Source organism: Cyanistes caeruleus, chromosome 4 (assembly GCF_971803275.1).
Source record: "Cyanistes caeruleus chromosome 4, bCyaCae1.hap1.1, whole genome shotgun sequence".
Classification (NCBI taxonomy): domain Eukaryota; kingdom Metazoa; phylum Chordata; class Aves; order Passeriformes; family Paridae; genus Cyanistes; species Cyanistes caeruleus.
This window is the reverse complement of record NC_141704.1, coordinates 37476028-37494508: the sequence shown is the minus strand read 5'-3', so window position 1 is coordinate 37494508 and position 18481 is coordinate 37476028. Positions and strand designations below refer to the sequence as shown.

General features: G+C 38.9%; 1 protein-coding gene across 2 annotated transcripts in view; it reads left to right on the top strand.

The window, feature by feature from the left end:
* Positions 1 to 18481, top strand: part of ELK3 (ETS transcription factor ELK3) — a 35748-nt gene that overhangs the window by 2579 nt on the left and 14688 nt on the right. For both annotated transcript variants that reach the window (XM_023933710.2, XM_086887709.1), the window contains exon 2: positions 14694 to 14902. In XM_023933710.2, coding sequence (XP_023789478.1) covers positions 14696 to 14902 — 207 coding nt within the window. In that variant the 5' untranslated portion in view covers positions 14694 to 14695. The remainder of the gene's footprint in view (positions 1 to 14693; positions 14903 to 18481) is intronic.

Genomic DNA, 18481 nt, shown 5'->3' with positions numbered 1-18481 from the left:
TCTGAGGATCTGGAGTGTTTCCTGCACTCTCTGTGTCCAAGTGGCACAGGAAAGTTCTTCATTAACATCACTTCACAGAGGACTTGTATTAGTGGATTAGTGACACAATCTCCAGAGAGATGTCTCTTGATTTTCTAGCCGGGCAGTGAAGAATTTTTGGAACAGTGTACAAACCAGACAATGCCTAATCTCTGTCTCAATCAAATGCAGCCATCAGGAAGCAAGGGATTATTTTTCAGTTTTGGAGGTTTATTTCTTTTGTAAAATTCTCAGTTTTAGAGAAAGAAGTGCAATACTGAACATAGTGTTCAAAAACCTGCTGAATGTGTTACGGAGAAGTTAGTGCAGCATACAACACCAGAACTTACTGAGGAGTGTTTCCTGACTCTTACTATCACTCTCTGAAATATGGACATTAAGTTGTTCATTTATTGAGTTAAATATTGCTGGAATCTCAGTGTGCTATCTACTGAATCAGAGTGGATGAAGCACACATGTTCATTCATACATACATACATACATACATATATATATATATATATATATATGTATGTATATGTATGTAGTCTATCCACACTACATAAATTTTGTATGTTGTGTTCGTTCTAGGTAAGTGTAAAACATCTCGATGTCCTCAGGAAAACAGATGTAGTGCTCTTGTACTTTGTGTTGTGTGTTCTGTAAATTTGAAAGATTGAACGAGAAGTAATCCATGTTGTTTTGTTGTTCAAAATACAACAGTTCTGTCTGGAATAGAAAAAAAAAAATCCAGCTATCATGGGATGCATGATAGTTTCCACTCAAATAATAAAAAAGTGTTAAAGGTGCTTTTATTGTAAACATAATTTTATTCTTTACCTGTATAAAAATGTGTTAGGTGTATATATTGTCTGCTAAGTGTTACAACCATTGCTTACATCTTGATTTTTCCAAATCAACTCTGTGAGTTGTTCCTAAAAAGAAAAAACTCACAGGCTTATATCCTTTCTGATATTACCAACTCCACCTAGATGCAACAGCTGAAATAAGCAACTCAGTCTCGGGGGAGAAACTAAGCTACAGCCTTTCTTGTAACTGTTTATAACACCTCGCACATGGACACTTTTATATGTAGAAACAAAAGTGTATTTTGTTTTATTCATTAGCAGTTCTGCTCACTGAAAGAGGTTCTTTGCTCCTGTTACTTAATGTTATTTCATTAAACTTAAGCCATGGAAAGAAATCGAGTACATCACTCCAAAGACTAAAGTATTTCCCCTGTGCTGTGCAGAAAATCCAATTATGTAAACTTTGCCTTCTTGTTGTAATGCCCTTCTTGGGATGGAGGTATTCTTATGACAGAGTTATTCTTAGGGGCACCTATTATTGGTCAAGCGAACAAAATAGTGATCAAAATCTGGTTCTGAAAGACTTAGCACAGAATGAGGGTCAATTTTCGGGTTCACCAAGGTGCACGGAGCTTGTTGCTAGCTTGAGGCTCATATGTTTACGTGTAGGAAGGTAGCTATACACATGACGGACATGGAGGTCCATGAGCTGCAGAGAAAATACAAATCTTGGCCTTGGGAATGCAATCACATGACAACATGTTGTTTCAGAAGAAAGAAATAGGTACCAAAATAAACAGACATTTGGCTACTAAAGAGAGTGTGGGATAAGGCTGGGAGCACCAACACATAGTTACTTGTGAAGCATGTATTTATAGAAAGGATTTTAACTAGTGTGTTTTGGTGACATCATATAAAATTTGTAAGTTCATGCAGTTACCATTATCTTTATGAGTGGTTCTCTGCCGTAATGCAGCAATAACCTAAGATAGTAAAGAACTGATAAATTAGCTAGTACTTCCCACAAAGATATGGTGGGTTGGACTCCTTTGTGCAACAAGGTGATTTATCAGTCTGTGGCTTTCTTCTGGTGGTGGTGGCTCCAGTGCACGGCAAGCCTGGTTGCTGCTGCTGGAATCCATTTTGGAGCTGACACTGATTATAGGACAGTTATCCTGGGCCAGTTTCAAAGAGCACTGTTGGTTTTGAGCTGCTGTCTGTGCTTGGTAACCACACCCAATGGCTCATGCCACAGGCTGTCGCTGTGAAAGTCGTGTTGTGCCGTGTATCCTTGGATTGATTCACCGTGGATTTCTCCTCCGTGTTTCCCACAATAGGGAATCTCATTGTCCTGAATCATTAGACAGATGTTTACTTCATCTGTGGCTTGTTAAATGAATCAATGAGTATTCTGGAGGCTGTTGAGAGCTCTTGAAAGACAGAATATGTCTGTTCTCATGTTGGAGTATTTTGTTGAATAATGAATGATTAAAGATTTAGTCATGATTTTGAGGAGAATGTCAAGGTGTAGGCACAGGAAGTCCAGCTCATTGCACCTCAAAAGACAAGGCTGCATGGATGGAAACAAAGCAGATGAAGCCTCTCATCTGTGAACTTCACAGAAAGAAATTCATCTTTGGCCTTAAAACTTTCTCCAATGCATTGTGATTTTATGTGCCGGTAATTGTATCAGATTTCAGGTTCTTAAGAGGTTGTTGTCAAGAGTGAATTTTAATTCAAAAGCTCTTTGAAGGAGACTTGCTACTTTTCTAAAAGCTAGAGCTAAAGAAAACACCTGCCAATGAGTATTGATACAAAAATGTCACAAAGGCACTACTTGCCAGCTAATTCAATGCCAGTTAATAACTTTGTAGTCAGTTCTGCATTTTTATTTTTTATGAATACCGTGGTAGTTTCTTTGTACTACCAAAATGTATCCTGGAGCTGTTGATCTGCTCGATAGGTGCAATTCCTAGGCAATACTTCATATTATACCAGACAACTAAATATTTAAATAATATTTTAAAGTTATATTGCAGCTAAGAATATAGGAGGCAAATTTTGCCATGTCCTAGGCAGGTACGACTCAGCTGAAAGTGACAGGGTTTTTTTACCATTATGGAGTTCTCAATATCATGTCTGATTTTGGGCTGCTTGCTCAAGTAGCATTGCTGTGATTGCCTACAGCAGTGGGGTTTGTCCTTGTATTTGTGGATCCATAATTATTCCTGAGCAGTGCCCACAGTAATGGTGAGTAGGGGTGCTGCAGTGCTTCTGCCTCACTGCCAGGAGGAAGGTCCACTGACCCTCGCATGCATGGCCAAGTGTTGAAAACTGTTCAACTGTATGAGGACAGTTATAGACATGACACCTATGGACTTTCAAGATAAATATCAATAACTGTGTAAAGAAAGGTTTTTAAAGACTATAGCATGTGATCTGGCTACATCTGAGCAGTTAGATACAGACAGCTCAGGATCTTCAGGACAAGAGTCTCTGTAGGAAGCCACAAACTTACTTTGTGTTGATCTTTTAAAGCACTTAGGCATGTATTTACTTTTGAGTGTGTCAGCACTTCTCTTAATGCACTGAGGCTAGCTGCATGTTAAGTGTAACTAAGACACTGCAGTGGCTCTTGCTTGCTCTGTGAAGGATCCTCCTAGTCTTCCATAGCTCTAAATTTTCCAGTGTCAGGATGTACTGAGTATGTGAATGATACTGCCCATCCCATGGCTTCCCCCAGACCCATTTCAGAGGGTCATGTCCGTGTCTCTCCTTTCCAATTTATTACCCAAGGTTTGAAGATTCAGAATATAACTTGGATGATTTTTGCAAATACCAGTTTACTATATGTTAATGTGTTTTGGCTCTTATGCAAGCAATCCTGTCTTAGTTTTTTGAGCTTTAGAGTATATGCTTTTCTTATCTTGTGGCTCCTAACTTGAAGATCATTTGAAGTACTATGAGGGGAAAACTCATGTCTTAAAAGTTGTCTTTTATTTTTCACTGTTATTAAATGATGTAATGAATAAAATGTAATTTTTATGATTATTACCAATCATGCAAAATTTGTAAAAGCTTTCTAGGATCTAAGTATTGAGTCCTAAGTCCCATTAATACAATTTTACACAATGGGTCTTTTTCTGAAAACATTAGTGAACAAACAAAAATGTTTGTGTAAAACATGCTTTTGCAGTTGTACACAAAAGAGTAGATTTGGATTATATCCTTCATCTAAAGGATCTCAATGTTTTTAATCAAATGTCCTCCTATAAGTTTCCCATCCTTATTTTGCAACACAGCTGATAGTTCATCTGGAAAACAGATTTCTATTCCACATCCATTTGCCTCTAATGTGGTGACAGCACCTCTTTACTATGTCTCTGTATATTTCTTCTTTTTTGTTGTTTTTTTTTAATGGAAATTGATGAGATGTGTTTCAGTTTAGGCTTTCTGAGAAGGATGCTAATGTCTCTTATTGTTTTTAAATGTTTATATTGTGGTAGTGTTGAATGGCCTTTGCTGTATCGAGTCACAATACAGCACAAACAAAAAATTTATAGACTGAAGTACCACCATTATCTCTCCCCAGCAATTAACAGTAATTCATGTGAAGAAACAATCTTTAAAAAGCATTTAAAAAATACGAAGAAATTCCTTTTGCAGCTCAGTTAGTGAAATCTGGAGAAAGTTGAGTACCTTCAGAGAATTTCTTCCATGCTACACTAACATAGCTGAGATGGGAATGTGGGTTTAGATTCTGGATATAGACCTCTGTGAAGTCTGTGACTCAGAGCAGACTCAGAGCAAGTGGCGTGTGTGGTCAGTTTAGCAAACTGTGAGTGTGGTAGAGGGCTGGAATAGAAAGTATGGCTGCAACACTCCTGCAGTACTGCCACTTCAGTGCTGAACCTCTGTGATAAAAACCCTTACAGAGCAGAGTGCTTTGATTCCTTGGGAGCAGGGCACAATAATGACGACTGTGCAGTCTCACCCAACTTGAGGAGAGGTAATAGAGTCTTTGCATTTTATTTAAATGTGCGATTTTATACAAAATTCAGGATACAAGTCAAAACTGTGGCTGTTACGTATCCTGAGCAGCAGAGACATTGACAAACCAGTTGGTGTATTGATGTCACTTCTAAACATGAGCAATCTGAGCCCTCTGTATACAGCAAAATTTGCTGTAATCATTGAAGTAGTGTCTCATTTGCCTCTCATTCATAGTTTGCAGCAGCTGTGGGAATTAGCTTAAAGCACATAGGACACAGAGGAGTGACAACCAGATCTTCTCCTGTATCTTCTCCTGAGATCTCATGTATTCTGTGATACATTCTGTGGGGTATTTGGGTGTTCAATGAATGAAGTTAGGTGAAACATGTAGGTATGACCTGCATAGTAGTAGGCAAGTGAATAATTTCAGAAGATTAAAATATTTTAGTTGGGTTTTGGTTTAGCTTAGTGCATGATAAACATACATATCAGAACTTTGATTAAAACTGAGAAGAATAGTAGATTTTTAGGATTTGATTTATATTTTTACTATGAGATAATAAAAATAGACTAGTAATACAATATTAAAATAATAAAAATAAACAAACCAACAAATATTATAATATATAATATTTTATTATTTAAATAATAAAAATTGACTTAGTGCTGTGACTCGTTGCTCATTTTTTATGGCTAAGCACTCTGGCTTGTGCTCCACAAACTACTGCACTAGAGCTAATGTTTTGGGAAGAAACTGTCCAGGTAAAATGATTCTTTATTTGTAGGTTACTGCTGAATTGTGTTGCACTCTTTTTGGTATAATGCTATAACTGACTCCCATTGCAACATGACAATATGCAGGTAAGCTTGAATGTTATTTAATAGTTCAATGGCCCATTCTGGTAATCCAGCAAATTCTGAAAATCCAGATTGCATGGTAAGGCAAGTCTGTCTACCAGTCTAAGCTGTGATGATCTTGCTGTGCTTCAGGTTTCATGAAAATTGCCAGCCACCTTGGTTTTCCGTAAGAGAACTCCAAGGACTGTTTCCTGTCCCTTTTGCCAGGTTCCTCTCTGCTCACCGTATGAAAAAGTTTTAGTCTAGGAAAAATCAGTGGCGAGAGGAAGATTAGTTTGAACATGTGAATATGAAATGTATTAAAGAGGTATTTGAGACAGCAGATAGTACTAGTACACAATTTTACATATTAGAGCCACTGCACAAGTTACAAAACATTTAGTCTGTTGTTGCAAAACTGAAAATTTTAATACTTCATTTAAAGAAAGGAGTACAGATAAAACATTTACATTTGGGAGTAATCATCTCTTGATGTATTAAGTAAACTTTCAGAATAGCCACTGTTCCTGGAGGTTGGAACCTCTGCCCTCTTCAGCTCTGGAAACATCAGAAATTGTATATGGGATGGTCAAGTAATCATGATCTGTGTCCTACTGATGCTGACAAAAATATAAGAGGAAGTCATATGGGAAAAATAAACATATAGGACTGGTTTGAAAGCAGGAGTCCCTCAGATTGCAGCAGAGCGTGTTGCCAGCATGCCACAGATGTGCACCACATGAGCAGACAGAAAGCAGTGTGAGGAGTCTGTGCTCATTTCATGTCTGTCCCAAGGTGAAGGGTTGGAGCCATTACAGATTTATGTACTTTTGTATACGGCTAGCTTTGGAAGTAATTGAGCAGGTTATTTTTTAAGCCTTCACAGGGAAGTAACTAGCCGTTTTCCCTCCTGCTAAGAGCTTTTACTCCAGTGGGATTAAAACTGTTTCTTGAACTGTATCCTTATAGCAAATTTGAAAACACTCCTGTTGTAGAGGCGGTGTCATCACACCTCTGCTTGGCAGGCAACCAGTCCTTTGTTTTATTAGTTTGGAGATTGCAAAACTTTCTTCCTCTGGACATCTGCCTCTGCTTTTCTTTGACTTAGGTAAAAAAATTAAGAACAGCAAACACTGTATTACCAAATGTACCTACTTGAAACATTACTGGACATATGCATGAGTGCTTTCTTCTCTGCAGTGGAACTTCATGTTATCCCTTAATATTTTGTGAGCCCTTGCTGCTGTCTCTTTTGTGTTGCTCTTAACCACAGGAGTCTGTTTATTTTTTTTAAATGTGCTGGGCTGTAACAGTGAGTATTTTTGTTTGAGAAGGAGACCTTACAAATTTTTACTGTAAATAATCTTCTAAATTAGAATTTAAAGTAAAAGACGACTGTTATGCCAGAGTAGTGGAGTAGTGATACCTTCTATGACTCTGTTAAGTAGATCATCCAGCCAAACCCTCTTTGTTTTTTTGGAACATCCTTAAACCAGTCTGTGTTTGTGTGGCAATATTACTGTAGTTTTGCATTAATTGGGACTTGTGCGCTGGGGTACCCCTGTGGTTTTCTCTAATGTTTCCACTGGGTGGTGCTGCAGGAATTCAATTTTTTTTTTTTTTCACTTGAATCTGCATTTCCCAGAAAAACGCCTCTAAAATATAATAGAAGGAAGTCCTGATTTAGAAAGTTTTTGCAGTTTCAACACAATAGAAGCACTCGGAGGATGCTCTGACAGGAAATGTCCTGGTTGCTGGATGTGAAAAATTACCAGCATTCTGGATCATACACAAAATTGGTTCCCTAAAGTGTCCTGGGTATGCATTGCACCACTAGTTTGATTTATTACCTTAAATAGAGAAAGTTCTGCAGCAAATGAAACCACGTATATTTACACACTTAGCTGAGAGCTTATTTTTTCAAGCCAAATTAAATTAGCAGTAAGATCTCCTTTGATGAATATTTGAAAACTTTCTGAGTAAACAAATTGATATTTGGTTTTTCTCTTTTCTGGCAGAATCACTAACTCCTCACCAACCACATCCTATTTATCACCCTTGAACCATCTCTGTTGAGAAATAAAGTGTTAGGACTGACTCAGCTTTTTCTTTCAAATAGTTATGAACAAAGATTTGGGCAGATTTGGCAATTGTCCTTAACATGTCTCATGATATAGTCATAGCTATACTGATGAATTTTCAGGGAAAAATGTTATGGCTGACTAATTTTTTAATTATTTTAGGAAAGTTCCTTTTGTTGATCGACACTCTTGCTTCTGTAATTAAATGGAAAACAAGTGTACTTTAATTTTTTTTACAGAAACTAAAATGTAAAATAGAAAAATTCTCCTAGAGGATTTATAAGCTCTTCAACTTTTCATATGGGCATTCACTTTAGAACTGTGTTTAGGATGTATATAGACACAGCCTTATTCCATATTTTTCTCTAGATATACTCTTTGATATAAATGTTTTGGTAATCTTCAGCTAGAGTTTAAAAAATAAACCACATGTAACTGTTTATTTTCTAACTATTAATAGACTTTAATTTAGTTAAGTAAAAATCTCTATTTCTAGTATTGAGAAATGGTGGTTAAAAAATAATAGCAAAAGTCACATTCTTGCACATGGTATTGCAGCAGTCATCTCAAGGGTTAAAATGAACCTGAGACACTTAGAAAAATAAAACCAGAGCTGCTATTACAAACTGGGACAGATGTAGGAGGCCAGGTTTCCTGTGGCCCATTTTCCAGTTTCCTGGCTGCAACCTGCAGAAATAAAGGAAGCCAAATGCTAACGTGAACGAGAAACTAACAATGCCCCACGTCACGCTGCTTGGAGAAACGTGCTGGACAGAATTAGGATACAAAAGCAGAAAATGGATGTACAAAAAAAATGTACACGTTTTCCAGAGTAGTTGAAATGGTAAGAAAGGCATCTGTAACTGAGAAACGCTGTGTGCTTGCAAAAGTACACACGTGCCTGTAAGGGAAATATAAGTGGAGGTGTGTGCCTGCTGTGATGGGGCATACAAAAGGAGCTGGATCTTTTGCAGCTGTTTTGGGTACAGAAGGAATCAGCAGTTTCTTCATATGCTAAGGGAAATTAATTTCCCTGCCCTGACTCAGCCTCTTAATCCTTTTCATGTACATGTCTGATCACCATCTCTCTGTGACTACCTATATGGCATAATGCTGGCTAATACCTTTTATGTACTCTTGATTTAGTTGGTCACCAGCTGGTTTTTTTCAGCCTCTGGGCACCCCAGTCAGTCTGTCCCACTCAGCTGTCCCTCCTCTGCTGCCCCAAGTCCAACGATCTGGTTTATAGCTCAGGCTCACAGATGTTGTTCCTTTGCAGACCCTCCAAAGCAAAAGTGACTGGTTTTGATCCTAACGCCTGGAGGGTTTCCTAGTTTTAGCCTTCAAAACTTGTTCATGTTGATTGTTCAGGAGCAGCGTTTCTCTCTGTTTTAGAAAAGCTGTAGGGGAGCTAACATGGAGAAAAAATCCAAGTAGGAAACCTGGACTACTTGGGAGTGCAGAGCTGTGTTACAGCTGTAACATAGTTGTGTGGAAGCTAAGGACCTCTGCAGAAGTCCTGAGTTGCTTACAGAACAGCTTTCCAGCTTTTTGCCTTTTACATGTGGGTTTTCCTATGCAAGAATCCTACAAAACTTTATGCTTCAAATACTATCCTGCTTATCTCACAGTTCATGTCATAAACCTTTCCAATACTGAGGTTTTAGTTAGTTAGATTTGTCTCTGAGTCTCCTGGTTTCCTACCTGTTTTTTTTTTTTTTTAAGATGCCTTGCTTATTTGTTTTATTTTGCCCAGCAGGTTAATAACTGTATTTTTGGATCTTAATGCCACCTTACTGACTGACACTTTATCACATGGAATTTCATATGTATTGTCTTGTTTAAAGAAAAAGCCTATGCAGCTCATGAGCACATATATTACTATGTCTTAACGATTTCTAGTGTAACTTCCATAATGTTTTCACTGCGGTTTTTTCATGCTGGTTGAAGCCAGTCTTCACATGCTAAAGGGAGAGAGAGTATTTGGCATGTAGGCCCCTTGCCTAAGTGAGGAATTTGGGTACATCCTTTACAGGAATATAATCTCTCAGATGCTCTCATTTTGCTCTATGGATGTTTCTGTCCATTTCCATTATCCTCTTCAGGGAGAGCTTATGGTGTTGACTCTGCTCTGCTGCTTCAAGTTTAGGCATTCCTGTTAGTCTTTCAGTTTGGTTGAAATAGGAGCAGAATTTTTAGCACAGATACTCTGATTTGCCACCTTCTGGCATCAGACCTAAATTTAAAATTTGGTGTGTGGAGGGCATGTTGTATCATACTGATCACACAGTTGCTAGGGTTTGTATGGGGGAAAGCACATTGCAAGGAATGTAAATTGCTAATGCAGATGGTGTCACAGCTGCCAGAGAAATAGATTTTCAGAAAACTCAGTCCTGAAATACCATTTTGCTGTCTAACACAGCATTTCCAAGTATGATTCCTTCTAACTATGACCATGATTATTTGCATCAGCGGTAGTGCAAGTGACCACAAAGTAAAATTACTAGGCTACCTAGGTCAGGTCAAACTAGCAAATTTTGTTTCATGGCTTAGAAAGCATCTTTGACTGTCAAATGCATTGTATAAATATTTAAAAAATGGTAAGATGGCAAAGTCAGACGTCAGAGTTAATGGATTAAAAAATCTGCTCTTTTGTCTGTATGAATTTTGATTAGACTTTTCATGACATACGATGTATGTTTCTAATATAGGTTGTGTTTCTCATTCTGATTTGTATCTGTACCATTGATGTATGTCACTATCTATATAAGGGTTTTTTTAAAACTATTTTTTCTGCTAATCCATGTAATTCAGTACATGGTTCCATGTATTATTTATTGCCCTGCATTCAAATCTTGTACTGAGCACAGAAGTAAGAGGAATATTTATTATTACTATTTAATATTAATAACAAGTTGAATGAAATGTGGTCACTGTAGGAAGTGACCACATCCTAACAGCCCTTTCTGTCAGAGTATGGCAAGATACTGAATTCCCTTTGAGTCAGTAAAAATTCAAAAGAATTAGAAAATACATAAATGAAATACAATGTTTTCTGAACATCTCCAAGTCTTCACAGTCATAATTTATTATGACTTTTAATACAGGTACCAGATTTTTGGTTGAATTACATGTCTTCTAATAAATCCAATACATCTGTTGTGATTCTCTTGCTTGACCACTCAAATGAGGCACAAGTTAAGCCCTGTGTGGCCATTCTGTCCTCCCAAGGGGACAGTTAGTGCCTTGTGGAATCCAAAACATTTCTCATAGAGAAAGACAGGTCAGTATTTCTGTTGGCCTGTTTGCAAATTAAGTATTTGGTATCAGTTAAAAAAATCCTGTCACTGCAGAATTTTAGATTTTTACTATTGTTGTGGGCAGAATGGGAATCTGGCATGGGCAGAATGGGAGCTTCAAACACAGTTTATTAGAGAAGCCTTCCCTCTGAGTCACGAGGTGCAGAAGGGACCTCTTTGCTTTCCGAATTCCTTCTCAGAGAGGAGTCCAGGCAGAGCATCCTGCTACAACTATTCACCTGCAAATCACATTTTACAGAATGGAAATGAGATTAACCCCAGTTTACCCAATCCAAGAAATCTGAGATTTTACTTCACCATTTGTACGTAGAACAAGACTTTTGTTATAGGTAGTTACAACTGTGAATATTAAGTGTGACTCAGACCTGAACATCTCAAGTTTGGTGGTTAGAAGAGTAGGACCATACAGTTAATGATCAGCTGAAAATGTAATTAGCATGATTTGGCTCATATAGGAATCGTACATACAGTTGCTGTACGAGCAATATGGGAAGCTTTATACAGGAACTCGGTGGCAGATGTAGGGGATGAAGCACAATGCAGCATTGAGCTGTTTTAATCTCATTTCTGTAGGGGCAGACTTGGGTCATACTAGTGGAAGATTTATGCATGTACCAACTGAGCACGTTGATGCTGAAGTCTGAGGTACACAGGTCCTTTATAAAGCCTGTTCAGAGCCACAGGCTTGGGAGAGTTGATGCTCAGGCAAGACAGGGTTGTGAGGAGCTGCCTAAATCTAATCCCACCACAGCCATCTGCCCTGGCTCCAGCACCTGAAGTGACCCCCAGAGATTATCCATGGATCTCAGCTGGAATGACTGAGGCACTTCCAAAAAGGTGGCATAACCTTTTATGTAATAACCGGATGGGAGTCACCTCTCCTTGCTCACCGGGACATATGGTTTGTGGAGTGAGTATTCCTGTAGGATTCTCTTGCCCAGGCTTGTGCTGTTCATGCATTTTACATTATGCCCACAGCTGAGCCACCTTGAGCGCCACACTCAGTAGATAAAATCGAATCCAAAACCGTTTACATTTTACAGATGATAAGTATCAGAAAACAGGTTCATAATGGAAAGGGTAGTACAAAGTTAGCTGTAGATTACCCTGTGAGTTTTCATGGGCAGAGGTGAATGGGGATGGAGCAGGCTGCTTTGCTTTCAGTTCCACCTAACCTCTCTTCAGAGCCACGGTTGCTGATCTTGTAGCATAAGATCTGGAGGAGAGAATTGTGTCTCTGAGGTATTACACTTGTTTTGGGTGATGATGTGGCAGTGAAGTTTGTATTGGTACTATTATAGTTCTCATCCCTCTTTATTTTCCTCAGCTGAAGTGCTTCTGAGAGGTCTTTGCAGAACAGGATACATTTTGGTACTATTTTCAAGAAAGATATTTATACATGACTTACAGTTTTCCAGAGCAACAAAAATTCCATTTGTGATTTCTTGTTAGGAAGAGTTGTATAGAAGTTGAAATTATGCAGGATATGGCTGCAAAGTATGTGATGTGCAGAAAGTAGGATTATTTAAAAGTAATATGGTTGTCTATAAATACACCTTTTTAGCAAAGTAAATTGCAAAACTTACAAGTATTATTATCTATGAAGTTATAAATAAATAAGCTGTTAAAGATGCTAATATCTGCAAAGAGGGTGTAGTTTAAAGGAATTTTTAAAGGCTGTAAAGCAAGTAACTGCCAGGTATATACAATCCTAGCTTTGAATTTTTTTCTTGCCTTATTCTGTGTGAAAAAGGATTTGTTTAAAATTGCAATGAAGCAAATGCAGACGTTTGAAAGTGCCAAACCTTCCATATAGGCTGTTCTGTTTTCAGGATCCCTAACAGTCCCAGGAGCCTCAAATGACCTTTGAAAATGCTGTGTAGTTATGATGTCGCTCAGCTGGGCACCAGTAGTTTAGTCTTTGTCATTCAGAAGGGACTCTAAATTAATTAGAGAAATGAGGATTTTGAAGAGATAGTAAAATCATCATTGATTCTGCCAACCCTTGTTTGACCAGCGTACTTAAAAATGATTTAGAACAAAACAGAGCTCCAAATTCTGTTTTTCCACAGAACTGTTGACAGCGTTCTCTAGTATCATGAACTCGCTTTACACTAGTGAAGCTCATGCAATTTATTTTTCTTTTTGCTCGTGAACCTTGCGCACGGAGGTTTCCTTCCCGCTGGGGCAGAGCTGAAGAGGCGGCTGTTCCCGCTGGCTTGATCCCTGCCGGGGATAGCTGGAAGTCTTGTGCCCTCTTGTGGTGCGCTCATCCAGGGAAGGGGCAGGCAGCAAGCCTGGCATCCTCTGCGTGTCACCTGCTGGGGCACAAACCACCGTGTGTTGGGAAACAAAACGAACGAGGGCACTAAAAATCGTCAGCTTGCCTAGATAAAGACAAAAATACCCATTGTTTCTTGCACAGAGGTAGGTCAGGTAATAATTAGCCCCATTAGCACCATAGTCAATTAATCAATACCAGCAATAAATCTGTGTGACATAACATATCTAAGTTAAGAATCAGAAGAGGCCAAGAAATAATTGTTTGATCCAGTGTTAACATGCTAAGGCTGGGAATGTTTTTGAAAGTGGGTGAAAATCTCATTTGATGATTTGGTAGTTTAAAAGGTCAATTTTAGCTGCATCTTCATTAAAATTATAAGTTGTTATTATAAGCAATAATGCGCCCAGTTTTTAAGTTTTTAAGTATATACCTGTGCTAAATTGGAATATAGCCAGCATTCAGCTTATCCTTTTATTGCAGTGCCTGAACAAAAGGTTTGTTCTAGGGAGGGCTCAGTAGCACAGGCAGTTAGCAGAGGAAAACTATACTCAAACAGCCTTTAGCAGAGAAAAAAATATCCAACCAATCTCAGATGTGAGACTCAGGCACTGTTAAAAATATTCCTAATTCTCAGTAGTATGTATGATAATGAAAGAAAAGATTCCTTTTAAAGAGAGGTTCAGGGTAAACATCACTTACTGTGCTTAGGTGTACTGAACTTTCAGCTTTTCTAAAAAATAAAGATTATCTTTTGAGCTATTTGAATTGGCAAGCAGAAGCAGCAAGTGTAATTTCAGGCCCTGGAAAAAACAAAATAGGCAAAGGCTCTCTGGTGGTGAGGGAGGGAAGGGATGTAACTTCTGGTCCTGTAATCAAGGGCAATAGCTCTGGTCTTCCCTCGTTCTCGCCTTTTTCATGGTGACATATCCAAACAAGTCCAGTGTACTCCTCCTGACAGTAAACAGCAGGTTTTTAATATCATTTCAGTGGATAGTCATATTAAGTCCTTTTCTTCCAGCCTTAGATATTCCTTTGAAGAGTGATTGCTTACAATGAATAGAAGATGCCAGCTGGTGGTGACCTTGTATAATGTGAACTTTGAGGACAGTGCTTTTCCAAATACTTCCTCTATTTTATGTGTCCCTTCAGAGAACAGCAGTGGGAAAAATACTGGAAAAGCAGTGGAAGACCTATAGGTCTTGTGGATGTTTTCTTGTGAATGATGTGGTAGCTTCCTTTTCTCAATTACGTAGGATGACTCCTGCACAGATCTTATTACTGAAAAGAGTGCTGGGTGGAACACCTGCTCCCAAATGTTTTTCACACTGTTGCTCTCCTTTGTCCCTTGTAGGTATGGAGAGTGCAATCACACTGTGGCAGTTCCTTTTGCAGTTGCTGCTAGACCAGAAACACGAGCACCTCATTTGCTGGACGTCTAATGATGGCGAATTCAAGCTACTCAAGGCAGAAGAAGTGGCTAAGCTGTGGGGACTGAGAAAAAACAAAACTAATATGAATTATGACAAGCTGAGCCGGGCGCTCAGATACTATTATGACAAGGTAAATTTTGTTATTCTCATGCAGACTAAGAAAATAGAAATGCTACCAGTTAATATTTCTCCTGTCTGTGGAAGCTGTTCAGAAGTTCCTCTAACTAGTCAAGATACTAGAAGGCAAAGATTGTAGAATACAAATGTACAAATATTGTAGAACACAAATCTTGCATATTCACATTTCTCAGTTTTAGACTCTGGTAAACTCAAGGAGTTTCCACACTCTTTTTTGATGAATATTTTATTGTTCTTACTAATTGATATCAAATCTTCTCAGATGAGTTCTTCTTAAATGGATATTTTTCAATAAGATATATAAATTCCAAGTTACTAGGTTTTACTTTTTCCTCTATTCTTTAAGATTAAATGTTAATAACAAAGACTGTTATAGATTTTGTATATTAAAAAGGAAAACTTCATAGCAGTGCTTAGTGGCCCGTTTTCATTTTGATTTTCAGAAAAGTGGGTGAGATGAGATTATGTAGTGAGTAATACCTGTGTTCAGTATTACACGATTAGGGCGTTCGCTGCCTGCACAAGGCAGAGGAAAGTAGATACTGTTTCTGGACTGACCTTAGAGTACTGTTGTCATGTATCATGTATTTGTAGTGCTGTAATTCTTGCAGGGCACAGTGCTATGCAGTCAATCTAACACAGCCATCAGAAAACATGTTGACTGCAAATGAACAATGAAAAATCAGATGATCAGACTTTTCATGACCCACAGGGGCTCCTTCTCCTGGAAAAATTTTTTAGTTTCAGATTTGGAGATGTTAGTGTTTTTCCCACTAGAAGTCAGATTTTCCCACTTAATATGTTTCAAAGGTGGCCTGACTGCAAAGGCACAAAAGGATTCAGTAAGGACAGTACAGCTGCTGTTCTGAGCAGTTGGTGTGATGAATCCCCTTCACTAAGTGCTAAAAAGGCTTCTGCTCAGCATGGGGAAGCTTGCTTCGTTATATGACTCCAACCCCTCTGGTTATAAACTTGACTGGGATCAATGGAGACAGAGTGCCTGCTGGTGCATGAACAGCATAGCCAGGCAGAGCCCAAATATGCTCTTAGTGACTGAACAGACATTGCTTAAAAACAAGGAACAAGATATTTGTAATGCTTACGCTTTGAGATCTCTCTGATCTCTTTGAAGTAATGGAATATAATGGCTCCTTACCTGACACTCTCTTGCTTCTTTTATCCCTTAACCTTTTTTTTTTTTAACCCCTGTTCTGTTTTCAGTTCCCTGCCTCCAGCACACACACACACCTTTGTCATCTGTCTTGTCTCTGCTCAAGCAGCATCTGCTGGAGTGGCTGTACAGTTTCTTCATCAGGGTTCTGGTTGAGGCGACTGTTTGCTGTTTGTAGAGATGCTCTTCTGTCTGACAGATTTATCTAAGTGTGGCACAAGGATTTTAGCCATTTTTTCCGGTGTTCTGCAGTCCTGTGGACGTCATAGCTTCTAGATGGAAAGAAGGCTAAGTTCTTTCTTCCCCATGTACTGCAATCAGGGTTTGAACCCCAACCCAAATCTATGGCTGTTTCTATTTAAATTGAAAGAGTAACTCCTTTAGAATGAAACAGTGGGAGCTTCTTGCTCTGTGGGTATAGTGTTTTGTATCCTGTAGGTTCCCAGACAGTGGAGAAAGGTGGATTACTGGGAGACTGCAAAGGGACAGAGCAACTTGCTGCAGGTTTTGAGCTGTGAGAGATAATGGCATAAGCTAGCAGATAGTGAATCTTTGTAGATTCCTTTTGTCCTCTGCCTTCAGTTCAGTCTGTACTGCATAGCGCAGAAGGGAAGAAGTCAAGAAAGGGAGGAAAGGCTCCTTGACATTCTTCCTTCCCCCCTGCAGAACAAAAGGGGAAGGAAGGACTGGGGACATGAAAGAGCCTCTCTCAGACTTTAATGCTCTTTTCCTTTAGACCATACACCAATTTGTGAAATAAACCCCAAAGCAGTCTAGTCTCTGAGGTAGCCTTAAGGAGCCTTCTGAGATCCTTGTCCCCTCCGTTCTTGTGTGCAATGATGGATGTGTTGGCAGCTGGGGGTGCTGGGGCAAATGGGATGCACACTGAACAAATGGAACAAACACTGAGCTGCAGGTGGGGGAGTGGCAGCAGAAAAGATGAGGCAGAACTCTGGACAAGACTTCATTTGCACTGTGGAAATATTGACAGGGATTTTTCTACCTATAACTTAAGTGATCTGGCAGCGTGTGAGTTTGAGACAAGGGTCAGTGATTTTTTAGAAATTGTGGTAGCACATTGTCTGGACCTTCCTTTCTTGGACTGCCCTCTGCTCTTACTGCATACAGTTGACACTGAGCTAATGTTTCATGGTCTATCTTTGAAATTAATCACCATGGAGAAATAAAACCTGTTTGCTGGATAAATGGGGGTTTATAAGCTCTGCCTTTTGCTTGGGGGGACCACTGGCTTGTTAAAATTCATCATCTGATTCATCTGAACTTAAAAGTAAATTAATTCCAGTATTGGAGAAAAATAACACAATTAGGACAAGTTCCTTAGCCTGGCTTTGAAAACAAGCATGACATACTATTGAGGCTGATGGCTAGATTTATGTTAAATTCACATTAAAAGCACCCCAGGAAATGCAGAGTATGGCATGTCTTCATTGTAATTTGCTGCCATGATTATAGTTGCTAAAGGTTTGTAGATAATCTGAAGACGCCATTTCCTGTTTCATTTGTTTCCCAAATTCTTTCCCCCCCTCTAATTTTTATTTAATGCATTTCCCCTATTGCCTCAACAGAGCAGCAGCACAGATGACAGATAGCACTGAGGAAGAGCATCCTGCACTCTACCTGCAGCTTGTGTCCATCATATCACACACTTTTGCCGGTCAGAAATCTCTTGTAATGCTTTCAGGCAAGGAAATGCTTCAGCACTCTTCCCATATGGAGCACTTTAGCTTGAAGTAAAATATCTTCAAAAGTAGGGTTAATAAGTTTCTTTTTTTCCCTCAAGTTACCCAGTTATTTTGTTTTTATCATAGCTGTAATGGCACATATCTTCTGGAAGTCACCAGGGGTTTTTAGACTTCTGAAAGTCCCTATGAATATTTCAAGATGACACCACAAGAGAGAAGCTAGTGAGTTTTCCCATGAGGTTTTTTTTTGAGGGAAGGAGGGTGAATCCAGGAAATTACACACCGATACTGACATTAATAGGATGTAGCAGTTGTGCAAGTCAAGTCCTCAGAAGTTAGGAAATAAAAGAACCACAGTTCCCTGGATAACCCTAATGTTTGCATGAGTTTTGCTGCATCTTTAATTACACAGTCACATACTGTTGTGATGAGCAGCTATTCAATATTTTTGCATTCTCTCTGAACAGTACGTGGCCCGAGGCTTTACTCAGTGAGTGCTATTCAGTCTGTTTCAGTTTTAGTTTCAGTTAATATCTGCCCACTTGTTTAGATGGCTTGGCAGTATGATTTATAGTACTAAAATAATATGGGCTGCTTTGTGCTTATTGCAGTGCAGGGACAGGGCTTCTTAGGTGCTCTCAGGATTCAGAGGTGCCAATGCATTCACTCCCCTCCCATAACAGGTCAAACCCAGTAA